This window comes from Mesoplodon bidens (genome assembly GCF_964165515.1).
Source record: "Mesoplodon bidens genome assembly, chromosome: 11".
NCBI classification, from domain to species: domain Eukaryota; kingdom Metazoa; phylum Chordata; class Mammalia; order Artiodactyla; family Ziphiidae; genus Mesoplodon; species Mesoplodon bidens.
The window spans coordinates 1,572,560-1,587,639 of NC_138167.1; the positions used below are offsets into that span (position 1 = coordinate 1,572,560).

The 15,080-nt window shown below is 38.9% G+C and overlaps 1 protein-coding gene across 5 annotated transcripts in view; it reads right to left on the reverse strand.

Annotated features, from left to right (window-relative positions):
* Nucleotides 1-15,080, reverse strand: part of ERC1 (ELKS/RAB6-interacting/CAST family member 1) — a 388,457-nt gene that overhangs the window by 184,816 nt on the left and 188,561 nt on the right. For all 5 annotated transcript variants that reach the window (XM_081249168.1, XM_081249164.1, XM_081249165.1 and 2 more), the window contains exon 14: nt 14,098-14,229. In XM_081249168.1, coding sequence (XP_081105294.1) covers nt 14,098-14,229 — 132 coding nt within the window. The remainder of the gene's footprint in view (nt 1-14,097; nt 14,230-15,080) is intronic.

The following is a 15,080-nucleotide window of genomic DNA, read 5'->3' on the forward strand; positions in this document are numbered from 1 at the left end:
TTTATATATAGTTGGATTTCGCCAATATTCGACAATGCCAAATAAAATCAGCAAATGACACTTTTAGAAATTAATGTGCTCCATGGGTGAAGAATTTACAAAGTATTTTTACCGTCCCTCAAAATATACTTCACATTCCCTTAGGACACTTAATAATGCTTAACAATGCATGTGGCTCACAAGTACCCACACAGTTGAGGCTGACATGCAGGGGCGCTAAGTTCACACTGACTGGCTATATTCCTTCACTGGTAGCTGCCTTTAAGTTTCCAGTAACATTGCGCTGTGGTAACAAATCTTCAACTGAAGATCAATTTTAAAAGAGTGGAAACACAAAAATGTGAAAGAAATGCTTCTTTTTCAAGCCATCTCAATTTTCCTTTTTTTTAAACCAACGCAGAGGGCTTGGGTACATAAATCCTATAATAAGCACTCATCACTCCAAAGTGGAGCTTGAAAAACCAGACACCAATAAAATGTGGGTGCACATTTTTAAAGCAAAGCAAATGTCCCCCTACTGGTAGGACTCTCATCATCTGAGTGACTGAGGGTGGAAAGAGGCTTTGGAAGGGCCAATGTTTATCTCACTGCCAATTCTCCTTAGGTAATTTCTTGGTAACACAGCATCAAAACTAAAAGGTAAAAAATCTGAATTAAGCACTGAAAACTATTTTTTCCAGAGACTGTTACTTGATTAATGTCTCCTGTAATTTGCTTATCTTAGCAACAAACAGGTTGTACCAGAATCAAGTAAAATATAAAATTAATAATTTCCTAGGTCCACATAAACTCCACGGCTCCTATTCTATGCCTATAAGAAAGAAGGACAGAAATAATCTAAATAACATCACATTTTCTTTCTCCAGCGAAGAAGATGGGACAACTATCATTTTGCACTTTTCTGCATCTGGGTAACTCAGGAAAAGAAATACAAAAAGAGGAGGAATGACAAGATTCTCCCTTGAACTTCGAGCTCTGGTAAGTTCCCTCCTGAAAAAAAACTGTTTCTGCATTGCTGGGAAGTCAAGGTAACAGGATACAGTACATGATAGGAGGGCTGTATAAGTTGCCTAGGTTTTGGAAAGAAATCTCCTTAGTTAAAATTATGTATTTGGTTATTTGGAGAAAGCCTTAATTCACCTTTATTACAGAAAACAGCAGTCCTCTCACTAGCATGAAGTCACCAACAGGGAAGAGAGCATTTAGGGCTCAAGCCCTTCCTCTAAGGTCAAATGAACAATTTGAATAAAACAGCTTCAGACTGTTTCCTTAAGTTTTCAACAATGAAACCAAAAACTTACTGGCATTTTAACTGGAAATGTTAATCCTCATTTGCATTGCTAAAAAAAATCAAATAGCTACCTAGAAGTAAAAAAGTGACATTTCATTAATTAGAGATACATTTTGTGGGGAAAACATATTTCAATATAACCCCTGAAAAATGGTTACAAAGAAAATATTGACCAATGACAGTTATTTGACCTTATCAAAAGTATATTAAATAAAAGTGTGGGATTTAATGTCTGGCAACCCAAGGATACCAAGAGGGAACTCATAAGTATCTCACACACACACACAGGATTATTCTGGTCTGGCCATAGTAAATGAGGCTGAACATTTGTGTACTGCCTTTAGAGGCTACCAAAACACTTGTGGGGGAATAAGTTACTCCACACAGGTGAGAGTACAGAGCCCTAGAAAGACTAGGAAACTCGCCCTACATCACAGTTAATAAACAGAAGAAACCGAACCCACGTCACCTGATGCTGGCCCAAAGCCCTTCACACCCACCCTCACTGCCTCTTCGTTAATTCACTAAAGAGGGTGGAGGTCAGAGGTAGAGACACAGGAGCACCAACGCAGAGCTTGGGCCACGCCACACACGAGAACTATCTGCTGTGTAGGATAAGTGCCGTTGTGCAGATTTCTCTAGGAAAATATGTTTCACTGAAAACATCCAGGAAGGCACAGCCAAGGAGAACATAAACTGCATATAAAGATCAGTAGGAAGCCATCTGGCTCCCACGATTCCACCTTCAGCCGTATCCTGGATGACTGCCTCTATCATCAATAACTTGGTTTCTCAAACTGCACAGCAGGAGGTAACAGAATAAGGGCCAGACACCCCAAGAACCATTACAAGCAAACTAAACATCATCTGTTACAGATCTGCCACAAAGATTCCAAAAGCACTTCCCAGTGTGGCAGTGGTTACACAGTTTAGACACAAGTATAAAAACACACCTACTTTGAAAACCAGCATCTACAGACTCCGGCACTCAACTGTGTGGTTCATTTTGGGGTGTGCCAAGGTTTTATTTCTTCTCCACTGCAGTTAATTTTTTCATCTGATTTTAACTTTTGAAAACACAGATGTGGCCCTTTTGTTAAATAAAAAGAAAAAATCAACCTGAAATTCAGAGACACAGATATTTCCTGAAGCTCCAGGATAACATAATTATGTACTATTTTTTCAAAACTTTTCAAAAGTAAGAAACTAACCAAAAAGACAACCAGAAGTGTACTATTTTAAGAACTACTTTACGAACTACTGATGAATATAGGGGTTTTGTTTTGTTTTGTTTTGCTTTTTTGTCATAACCGTTGCATGTGGTTACTTCCTGGAGGCTTCAGTTTTCTTTCAGACTTTCTTTAGCTGTTGTCTAGTGACCCCATCTGGCAAAATTATAGAGGAAGTTATATTGGCCCAAGCTTCTGGCAAGTCAAACTTTTTCTATTTTATGTAAGAAGGAAATAAGAAAATAGAAGTTTAGGGTGAAAGAATTTTAAGGATTTTTAGCTTCATCCTTCTATAATACATAGGATAAGAGGAAAACCATGTAATTAAGAAAAGGTCATGCCATTCTAACTGAAGGAATTCATGTTGCTGCCTTTTCCTTGTTATTCTTGAAGATGCTTGTTTAGTATTCTGATCTTCTATTAAAAGTTGTATTAAAACTCTGAGACTTCTGCTTGCTTAATACAAAGATGAAGTAATTAATTCAAAAGTGTATCCAGCATAACTGGATGAATAAGATTTTGAATAGTACAAAGTTGTTTAAATTTTTAAGTACAGAGTTACTAAAAACAGAGAAATGTCAGTTTAAACCATGAAAATTGGCCTTGAGATTATAGGCTTTAGTTGTCTCTCATTCTTACTATCAACATTCAGAGCTTGATTTTACTAAACGGGGTAAAAATTACACGCAGAAATGGAAGGAGTGCTTTTAAAACACTGAGAGTTTCATTTTAATTCACCATCTGACTTATTCTGCACTTGTGAAGGTGGCTACAACATTCACACAGTTTCAACTCTTCTTTTGAACATTCGCTGTCTGAGACATTTGAGTTTTTAGACATGCTGTTATTTGAACATATTTGGGTAATTTCCATTAATCAGTGGATTGAAATGCAGAATAATATTGGGTCGCCGTTACCGCAGACTGTATCACTCCTTTAACTTGAAGCCCATTTCATACATCTCTCTAAGATCAAAAGGAGGAGAAGTCTGAACATGGAGATTTCTGCTATGGCCGGGTACAGCCATTTAACTTCTTCTTTCAACAAGCCAGAGATGGCAGAACTCTCTTTGAAGTGGCAGCCCTGTTGGCCTTTGAAGTCCCTTGTCAATTGCAGAAGGGCTCTGGTGGGGTTTGTTTTGTAGCCAGCTGTCACCGTGAAGGCAGACATGACGTACTTCCAGCAGTCTCACTTCAGGGTCTGTCAAGTGACTGATTTCATAACCAGTCACCATAACAAAGGAGATTCAAACTCACTGACATGAGAGCAAGAGTCCACAGTGAACCTTACTAGGCTCCTCTTGACAGAGCCTGATTTAAATACTCAAGTGCTTACACAGTGGCAAAGGGACGACGGCTGTGAAGTTAATTGTCACATCTCCTCGGATCCTTGAATATTAAAAACGTACTTTCCATATGTTTATCAATAAAATGTTTCGTAACAACAGTGTCTTCAATCTTTGCACTGCTGAGAAATGATGACCTCTGCAGAAATCAGTAAACTGCTTTAAAAGCACAGTTTACACTGCTAACTTACAACTAGACTTTCTTATGTAAGACAATGATTCCCTATAGTTCTGAGACACATGTTTGCATTTGTAATGCTTTTAGGCTGCTCAGCTACTCAAGTCAAAAATCCCCACCACTCCTGACACAGAAATCAGTTTAAGACTTACAAGGATAAGTAAAGAAAAGCAATGTAACATGTGTTAAGAAACTTCTATAAGCTATAAACATAGCCCATGATAGCACTATGTAAAAGGAAAGAATCTTAATAATATTACAAATCTATTTTTAAGGTGGGGAGAGATGGTACCGCTCTTGAAAACTCCAATGTGAAATTTACCAATGACGATCAGAAGTATTAATCCCACTGGAAGGAAAACAGGGTAAGACCACTAGGATTGTCACACTACTCTGACCGGAGTTTATACCTGTTCTGTAGAATGTTTTGAGCTTTTTCACGTGTCTTTACGGACACGGCTTGTTGCTATTAGAGCAGAAGACCAGACGTGCACAGGACGTTTAGCTCCCAGGGGCTCTCAGACCAACCTCAGTGTGGCTAGTGCTGCATGTCCATCCCAGGAAACAAGAGTCCTCTATTTCCCACTGAAGGTAGGTCACAGGAATCCCAAGGATGATTCCTAAATTTTACTTTTCCATTCTGGCTACCATGCTTTAAACTCAAGCAACAACAACAACAAAAAAAGGTAAATTACACTCAAATAACGATATCTCTTCTAAGTCTTTACATCGACAGTTCTGAAATCTTTTGAGTTTTTCTGATCAGATGACAAAGCGCTTCATTAAATGCTATGGAAAGGAACTGTAGCAAAGAATAGAACATGTATTAATTTAAAAAAATGTTTGATAATGTCTGTAAAAATCATAAACTTACCATGAAACGTTAAATTGTGTAGTAAATAAAGTGATGCTGCTGTTATTAGGGGTATAGACACTCAGGTGGTCAGAATTAAACTTCATTCATTCACTCATGCACTCAAAAAATATTCACTGATTGCCACTATGTATCAGATGTGACGGTAGGTATCCAAGATACAACAGTAAACAAGACACAGCCTGGCCCTCACCGAGCTTTCTTTCTTCTAGAGAAGACAGAGAGTCTCTTCGGTGACAGTAAATAAGTCATAACAACACAGTAAAACAAACAGTACAGGATGCTGCTGCAAAACATGGGGGAGACACGTAACTCAGACTTGGAAGGTCAGAGAGGGCTGTATGGAAGGAGAAGTGGGATTTATGCAGACAAGAGAAAAGGGCAAAGATAAAGACACTGCTTCATACAGAGGGAAATGCAGTTTCATAAATGCAAACCAGTCTTCACCCTTCTGAAAAAGGACCCAGTGAGCACTGATGCTCTTTTTCTATCCAAGAAATATTACATACACCCAAGATTTTATTACTGAAATGATTAAACAAGACTACTGAGAAAGCATTATCGTGGTGACTGGCAGTTAACAGGTAATCAGTAAAGTTAGTACCTCAAACAGTAGTTGTATTAAGAGAAAGATGTTACGTACACTTCCTGTGTGCCACATTTTCTGGTAATAAGCCAGGCACATATTCATGGAGTCATCAAAAGCTTACTTTGCAGAAATATACAGAGTAAACAGGTACTCTCTCAGTTTATGTGCATTTGAGGTTAACTGGAAGAGGCTTGTATGTTGTGAATGGCAAACACAAAGCTAAAGTGAAGAAAGAAAAGCCAGCCATACCTCATCTCCTGACTTTATATTCTGGGCTCAGAGCACTCTTCTGAGCTAAACCTGTATATCCAACTGCCTGCTTGACATCATGAGAAACAGGACACGGGTACTTCCAATTTAATATGTACAAAGCTGAGCCCCTACCTTAAGCTCCTCCTCCTCCGGCTTCCACAGAGTTGAATAAACACCACCACCCTCCACTTACACCGTCATGGCAGAAAAGGTGGGCATCGGCCCCCCACATCCTCCTCCCTAACCTTTCCCACGCAGACCAGCAGCAGACCCTGCTCATCCCACCTCCAAGCAGCCAACACCCTCGCACGCCCTTGCATCATGCAGTATCTTCCTGACAGGCACGGCCCTCCTACCCTTGCTCTCTATTTATTCTTCAGATAACTGCCAGAAGAGTCTCTCAAAACCTAAAATGGATTTTCATCACTCGTGTTTGAAACGATTTAAACCGCAATCTGGTTTCTTCCTACCTCTCCAGTTTCATGTCAGACCATCTGTTCTCACTTGTTTATTTACCCACTCGCCTACGTACGTGTGCAGCCACCAGCTCGCTTCTACTCACTCCTCTCCACTAACCGGTTTTCCTTTGGTTCTCTGACTGCGCCTCGCTCTTCCATCAGGGTGTCCACACACCGTGGTTCCCCCGGAGGTACACCTCTGGCCATTCTTAATCTCACTAAGTCCTGTATACTTTTCCATGTCTCAGTTTAAGCATCAATGCCTTTGGGATGCCTTCCCTGACCATTCATTCTAAATAAGGTCCTCTTGTTATACTCTTTCATAAAACACTATACAGGACTATTATTTGTTTGTGGCACCACTTTAAAGAATATGTTTAAATCTGTGATCACCAGATCTCCCTAACATATAAACACCGTTAGGAGAAGGGACCATTTTGTCTGGCTCACAAAAATAGTCACAGCTTCTAGAACATAGCAGCCTCTCAATAAAATTAATTAAATGAACAATGGAGTAAATGAAATAGGTGATATCTCTGAGGCCATTAAACTCTTAACAATGCTGGGGTGGCACATACTCCTGGTGGACAGACACCTCCTTCTCACTTGTATAACTTATTCTACTCCTTTTCCTGACACTAACTCTAACGCTCATGCTATAAATTTAAGTGTCTAGTTATATGAATATGGGGAAACACACATGATTATGACAGCTCATATTTCCCCATTATTTCTTAAAGGAAAAATTACTTTTGACAAACATGTAGACCACGGACGTTTTCCCAAAAACAAAAGTGAAAAAAGGACCAAGGACAAGCAAAAAAGTGCATGTACTTGTATATTTCATTTCTACAACTCTGACAGGCTCAGGAGAAAAAAACTAAGTCGGAGCTGCTAAGTACATGTGTATCTATGTACTTATCCATCCATCTAACACATCAGAGAATCCAGCTGTCTGATACACTGACCACTGGACAGATTAATTAAATAAATATAAAAACTCAGTCCTGCCGGGGCTCTAGCCACAGTTGATGTATTCAACTGGAACATGTGGCTGGGCTGTCATCTTACTCACATCTTATAAGACATACCCAGTGTCTCCAGGTTCTACTGGATAGTGCTCCTATAAAGACTTCAGAGGCTTCAGTAACCATCAAGCACTTGTAATGAAAAATGTATATCCACAGAATTTATGTCAAAAGTGAAAAAGTGGGCTTCCCTGGTGGCGCAGTGGTTGAGAGTCTGCCTGCCGATGCGGGGGACACGGGTTTGTGCCCCGGTCTGGGAAGATCCCACATGCCGCGGAGCGGCTGGGCCCGTGAGCCATGGCCGCTGAGCCTGCGCGTCTGGAGGCTGTGCTCCACAACGGGAGAGGCCACAACAGTGGGAGGCCCACGTATCGCAAAAAAAAAAAAAAAAGTGAAAAAGTAACCTCTGTTTAGAATTCAAATCCTTTTAATAGGGAATGGGATTTGGATACCACATGTGAGCACCAAGAGTGTACACTGCTACTGAAAAAAAAAAATCTGTTTTCTAGGTACTTTCAGTACACAGGAAGTGTTTGTGCGTACATCTATGTGTTTAAGGGGAAAAAAAAGTCATGAAAATTCAAACAGATATTTCCAATTGTAATTTAAGGTTATGAGGATCAAACACAAATTTTTTAAATCCTAAATATTTTGTATCTTCTTATTTCCAGGAATAAGGTATAAGCATAATGTTCTAAAATCCATATTTTGCTTTAAATAGTGCTAAAAAAGTATTCTTTTCTTTTCTCCTTCCTAAAGGAACCCACAGAATACACGACTTTGTAAAACTGAAAAATATTTAGCATTAGGATAGGATTTCACAGTACACATTTCTAGTCCTTTACTAAAGCTACCTAGACTATCTTCATGAGGAAAACCTAAAAGTAAACTGGAAAATAATGGACAGACTACGATCCTGCACTGACCTAAGACACACTCTCAGAGAATGAACAACCCAATGACCAAAACCATGCCCACCTGAGCAACCTGTTAGCTGGCTGTGGCATCCTCAGTTGATGTAGATACTACAAATTCTAGGCCAAGCAAGGGGAGAGGACAAGGATTTCCTCAATTCACAGGAATCAAAACTTCATATATATGTAACTGGGAACTTTTAACAATAAGCATGTCATCACTGGTACCGAATCAACCAGGTAGGGTCTATAGATAGTAAGTTTCTCTGGGGCCTAGCCAGGTTGGACCAGTCCTCCCCTTGGAGCTATCGAGGGCAGTGGTGGTAACAAGAGAAGTATCAGTAGTAGCTAATGTTGACTGACTACTACTCTCTTTACACATACAACAACCTCTCTTCATGTGGCAGATATACTACATTATGCCAGCACCTTTATAGCACTATATACCAGTACCAAGTTTCTTTGACAGCTCAAGAACTGACACAGAAATAACTCGCCCAAGATCACAATTTGTAAGTGATGGAACCATAATTCCAATCAAGGCTTCCAACTTGAGAACCCACTTTTCTAGCCACCAGGTACTACAGTTTCCCTAAAGTTCTGCAGTGGCCTTCTGAACTAGAGAGTCACAGTATAAAATCTCTGTACCTAACGTATCACTTCTGCCTTTCTTGGACTTGATTCTCCTAACACTGATGATGCTAATTTCAGCTTTGTAGGATAAGAGTGTTTTCTCAGATGAGATGAAAAAGCCTGAGGGAAAAACTGGTTTGAGGGTAAGAAATAAAGAGTTCTGAATTTGGATGGTTTCAGGTTGAGATTTCAATGAAATACTGGAGTAAAGATACAAAATAGATATGAAGTAGACTTAGTTTGGATCTCAGAAGAGAGAACTGGGCCGAAAGTACAAACCTGACGTGGTAGCAATTCTACTACTACTACTAATACAGCTAACATTCTTCAGCACAATTTCTTAGCTCTTATCCTGAACAAGTTTTTTGCTAAGGCATTCTCATCGCAGAAAATGGAACCACCACCTCTCAGGCGTCCTGTCGGAAATCAGAGGATCATTTTTGTTTCTTTTTCACCCTTACCCATACATGCAATTCATCAAATCTTTTTAGCTCTGTTTCCATTCTAAACCCGTTCACTCTTCTCCACCTCCACTGCCAGTATATGAGGTACTCAGCCTAATCTGCCCACCCTCCCCTAGACCAGGAGTCTTCCACAATGACTGTGTTTGTACACCTCTTAAAGAGTTTATGTAACTAGGATCTTGATATATGATTTTTTGGCATCATAAGTTAGAGTTGGTATCGCATCATAAGTTAAAGAGTTGGTAGGCATCGGGGGAATTTACCTCAACATAATAGAGGCCATATATGACAAACCCACAGCCAGTATCGTTCTCCATGGTGGAAACCTGAAACCATTTCCACTAAGATCAGGAAGAAGAAAAGGTTGCCCACTCTCACTACTATTGCTCAACATAGTTTTGGAAGTTTTAGCCACAGTAGTCAGAGAAGAAAAAGGAAAGGAATCAAAATCAGAAAAGAAGAAGTAAAACTGTCACTGTTTGCAGATGACATGATACTATACATAGAGAATCCTAAAGATACTATCAGAAAACTACTAGAGCTAATCAATGAATTTGGTAAAGTAGCATGATACAAAATTAATACACAGATATCTGTTGCATTCCTATACACTAATGATGAAAAATCTGAAAGAGAAATTAAGGAAACACTCCCATTTACCATTGCAACAAAAAGAATAAAACACCTAGGAATAAACCTACCCAAGGAGACAAAAGACCTGTATGCAGAAAACTATAAGACACTGATGAAAGAAATTAAAGGTGATACAAACAGATGGAGAGATATACCATGTTCTTGGACTGGAAGAATCAACATTGTGAAAATGACTATACTACCCAAAGTAATCTACAGATTCAGTGCAATCCCTATCAAACTACCAATGGCATTTTTCACAGAACTAGAACAAAAAAATTTCACAATTTGTATGGAAACAAAAAAGACCCCAAATAGCCAAAGCAATCTTGAGAAAGAGAAACGGAGCTGGAGGAATCAGGCTCCCTGACTTCAGACTATGCTACAAAGCTACAGTAATCAAGACAGTATGGTACTGGCACAAAAACAGAAATACAGATCAATGGAACAGGATAGAAAGCCCATGCACATATGGTCACCTTATCTTTGATGAAGGAGGCCAGAATATACAGTGGAGAAAAGACAGCCTCTTCAATAAGTGGTGCTGGGAAAACTGGACAGCTACATGGAAAAGAATGAAATTAGAACACTCCCTAACACCATACACAAAAATAAACTCAAAATGGATTACAGACCTAAATGTAAAGCCAGACACTACAAAACTATTAGAGGAAAACATAGGCAGAACACTCTGTGACATAAATCACAGCAAGATCCTTTCTGACCCACCTCCTAGAGAAATGGAAATAAAAACAAAAATAAACAAATGGGACCTAATGAAACTTAGAAGCTTTTGCACAGCAAAGGAGACCATAAACAAGATGAAAAGACAACCCTCAGAATGGGAGCAAATATTTGCAAATGAAGCAACTGACAAAGGATTAATCTCCAAAATATACAAGCAGCTCATGCAGCTCAATATCAAAAAAACAAACAACCCAATCCAAAAATGGGCTGAAGACCTAAATGGACATTTCTCCAAAGAAGACATACAGGTGGCCAAGAAGCACATGAAAAGCTCCTCAACATCACCAATTATTAGAGAAATGCAAATCAAAACTACAGTGAGGTATCACCTCACACCAGTTAGAATGGGCATCATCAGAAAATCTACAAACAAATGCTGGAGAGGGTGCAGAGAAAAGGGAACCCTCCTGCACTGTTGGTGGGAATGTAAATTGATACAGCCACTATGGAAAACAGTATGGAGGTTCCTTAAAAAACTAAAGATAGAATTACCATATGATCCAGCAATCCCACTACTGGGCATATACCCTGAGAAAACCATAATTTAAAAAGACACATGCACCCCAATGTTCATTGCAGCACTATTTACAATAATCAGGTCATGGAAGCAACCTAAATGCCCATTGACAGACGAACGGATAAAGAAGTTGCGGTACATATATACAATGGAATACTACTCAGCCATAAAAAGGAACAAAATTGAGTCATTTGTTGAGACGTGGGTAGATCTAGAGACTGTCATACAGAGTGCAGTAAGTCAGAAAGAGAAAAACAAATATCGTATATTAACGCATGTATGTGGAACCTAGAAAAATGGTACAGATGAACCGGTTTGCAGGGCAGAAGTTGAGACACAGATGTAGAGAACAAACGTATGGACACCAAGTGGGGAAAGCGGCCGGGGGGTGGGGATGGTGGTGTGGTGAATCCGGCAACTGGGATTGACATATATATATACACTGATGTGTATAAAATTGATGACTAATAAGAACCTGCAGTATAAAAAGCAAACAAACAAAACAACTAATACTAAACTTTCTTTGGGTTATTTGTATGGAAATATGTTAATATAAATGTTTCAGACATTACATGAAATTCATAAAAATCTTATACGTTCTGGTATAATGTTATAAGTCATAAATTCTAGTTATTACTTTAAAATGTATCTCTCAGAAATAACTAAGTTTCCTTGTCAACTGCATTATTATTTATTTTTTGTGTGTGTGGTACCCGGGCCTCTCACTGTTGTGGCCTCTCCCGTTGCGGAGCACAGGCTCCGGACGCGCAGGCCCAGCGGCCATGGCTCACGGGCCCAGCTGCTCCGTGGCATGTGGGATCCTCCCGGACCGGGGCACGAACCCGTGTCCCCTGCATCGGTAGGCAGACTCTCAACCACTGCGCCACCAGGGAAGCCCCTCAACTGCATTATTATGAACTTTCATCAAATCTTTAACTGTGGTCATTTTTAAGTCTTTTGTCATTTACAGACAGTTCTTGGTGTACTCTGATGCTTTTGCAAATATGTTCCTATAAAAGGGTTTCATCATCAAGGAATTCATAGAAAAGACTCTGACAAGTGCAGGTTTCTGGTAACTGACTATACTGCTGAACTGAATGAATAAGCATTTTCAGAACTCTAATGGAAAACTGATGAACTCATAAAAGTGCTAACAAAAGATGAAGATGAAAAAAAAATTAATTACATGGGACTGAGTGAACTGATGAGGATGATTATAATTTTTGTGACTTTCTGTTTGAATTAAAAAAAAATCCCACAAGGACTCAGAGGCAAAAAATATACAAATCAATTTTCACTGCCAAGTAAAGGAGCTGTTACAGTGGAGGATTCCTGGACTGAATGTCAATATTACAACATAGTGTGAGTGTGTTTCGTGTTTGGTAATTGCAATCATTGTTGCTTTTGTTGTGATCATCCATTTACAATGCTTGGTGTCAGTCTATTTATTTCTTGTAAAAATAAAATACAGTGTGTGTGTGTGTGTGTGTGAAAAAAAAAGTACAAGAAAAATAAATAAAATAAAAATACAAATGGCTTATTAATATCAATCAATCAGCCCCAGAAAGCAAATTATAAACAGTTCACACAATAGTTTAAAAAAGAACATGTAACAGCAGTTTATATACCATGACATGATTTATTATTAATTGCCAAAATTTCTACATGATCTCTGGTATGTAAGCCTTGTCACTAAACAATGATCCCAAAGCAGAAAAAAATCTTTACAGAAAGACAAAATAGGGAACATTTTGAAAATAGAGGGAAGAATGTAAAAAAGGTAAAATCAAGATACAAAAAAATCCCTCTTTACCCTGGAACAATGGTTGACACTACCCCTTCTCTGAGGCTCTCCACTACCCAAGCTCTGTTTAACTGTACATTAATAAATATTCAAATAGAAAGTGGACCGAGACATTTATCTAAGAATAGGGCACTGAAAGAAACTCATTCTGGAAAGATCAATTTTCCTTCAGCTTTGCTAATAAATGTCAGTTTGTCTTTCCACACTTGACACTAAAGAAACCAGATCCTTGTATCTAAGTTATGAGGGGACTCCCTGGTAGTACACACCATGACACGTCTGCTTTGAAAGGTACTCTTCTTCCTTGCTATGGAGCTACCCTAGCTCACAAGAGCTCTGGTGGTCTGATCAAAGGGCTCCCCAAAAGATTCATGTCACCCTCTCACTGAACACTTTTTACAAATAGTTTGGCACTTATGTTTCTCCAATAAAGAGATGGAAACAACACTGGAAAAAAGACACTCTTATAATGGGAACTGAGATTAGAGCCTTCACTTGTTAAAAGTATTTCTTCCATTCAGACCTCCCACCTTTAGTTATTCTGCCTAATAAAAAGTTTAAAGCAAGGGTAGAGAATCTAAAAAGACATATAAAAACAGAGAAAACAAACAGAAACAGCAGAATTCTTTAACAAGTCACCTCCGGGTTGAGATGCTGATCTGGGACTCCCAGGTGTCATGACATCTATGTCCTTCATATCTGTTACCAACCTCAACTTGTTATAACTTTAACGGCTCTTGTGAACAAGACAGGCTATAAAATAAATAAACCTTTTGCTATTTAAATCAACATCTTTGACTCAGAAGTGTTTGTGTTTTCCCATTCAATTTAAAAGCAGGGTTGTGCTCAGTCTGGTGACAGACAGCCAAGTTAAATTTCATCTCATCAGATGTGTCAGCATATACAACATCAATATATACAAGTCAGCCCCAAATATGTAACGCACAAATGACTGCATTAACATGAATCAATTCTTAATATGGCTGTGTTTTAATTCTTATTTAACTCTAAATACTTACACTAGGTGAAGTGCTTTGAAACCCTGCAAACATACATTATGTACTGTTCACCGAAGCCATACTGGCTGGGCTTCACCCTCCTTTAACCAGCAGCACTGCCGTAACTGTAAAAAATCGCAGACCTGTTTTTCAGCACTGGTCCTGGCTGACTCCTCCTGTGCCAGCACCATCTCTCGCTCTGCAGTTATCTGTACACTTTCTCTTAGTGCTTCTTCCAGCTCTTCAATCCTGTCATCCTTCTTACGGAGACTGTCCTGGAAAACGACGGAAGACCAGGTGAAGGAGACTAATTAACTCAAGGAGAGCCCATTTATCAAGAAAGGGCTATGTGCTTATAAAATGTTCTTCCCTTCAGAAGTACATCTAGGCCAAAAAGATATGGACACAAAGGAAAGAATAAAACAGGGGAAGAGAGACGTAAAGAGGTTGAAGAAGTATATTATTAAGAGCAAAGGGTCAAGTTAGTTAAGCAAGAGAAACCTGTGATGGACTTTCTCCATAACACACAGAAGAAAATTGTTTGTGTTAGGCAGATAGGCAGCAGGGGCTTGATTATTTAAAAATGCAAAGCTGTTTTTGAACTACTCTCTAAACTGGGCTGAGAGCCAGCTTTGATGAAGCCTAAGTCACAAGACTCAATAGCTAAACACTCTCTCCCTGCAAAGTTAAGCCTAGATGAGAAAGTTAAGTAAACAGCATGATCAGTCAGATTATATGCTACATATAGACAATTGTTGGCAAATTCATTTTTTTAAAAAAAGAAATGCAAAAGGAGATTTTTCCTAATGAATTCAAGAGAGTAAAGTTTTCTCTCAATCTCATGTAAGAAAACTAAAAATAACTGTGATAAGTAACTGGTCTGGCTAAGGATGAGTAATTTGGTTAGACAACCAAAACCCACTAGGCCTAATATTCTACACAAGTCTAAGAAGTAACTTTTGGGGAGGTAAATATGGATTTCTACCAGAAAAACAAACAAAATCCTACAGGACTTTAAAATCATGTAAGACAGACGATCTTAAAATAAGAAGAATAAATGAAACAGTTTTCAAGTAGTATGAAGAACTGGATTCATCAGATTACTCTAAGCATTTCTTCTTTAAAT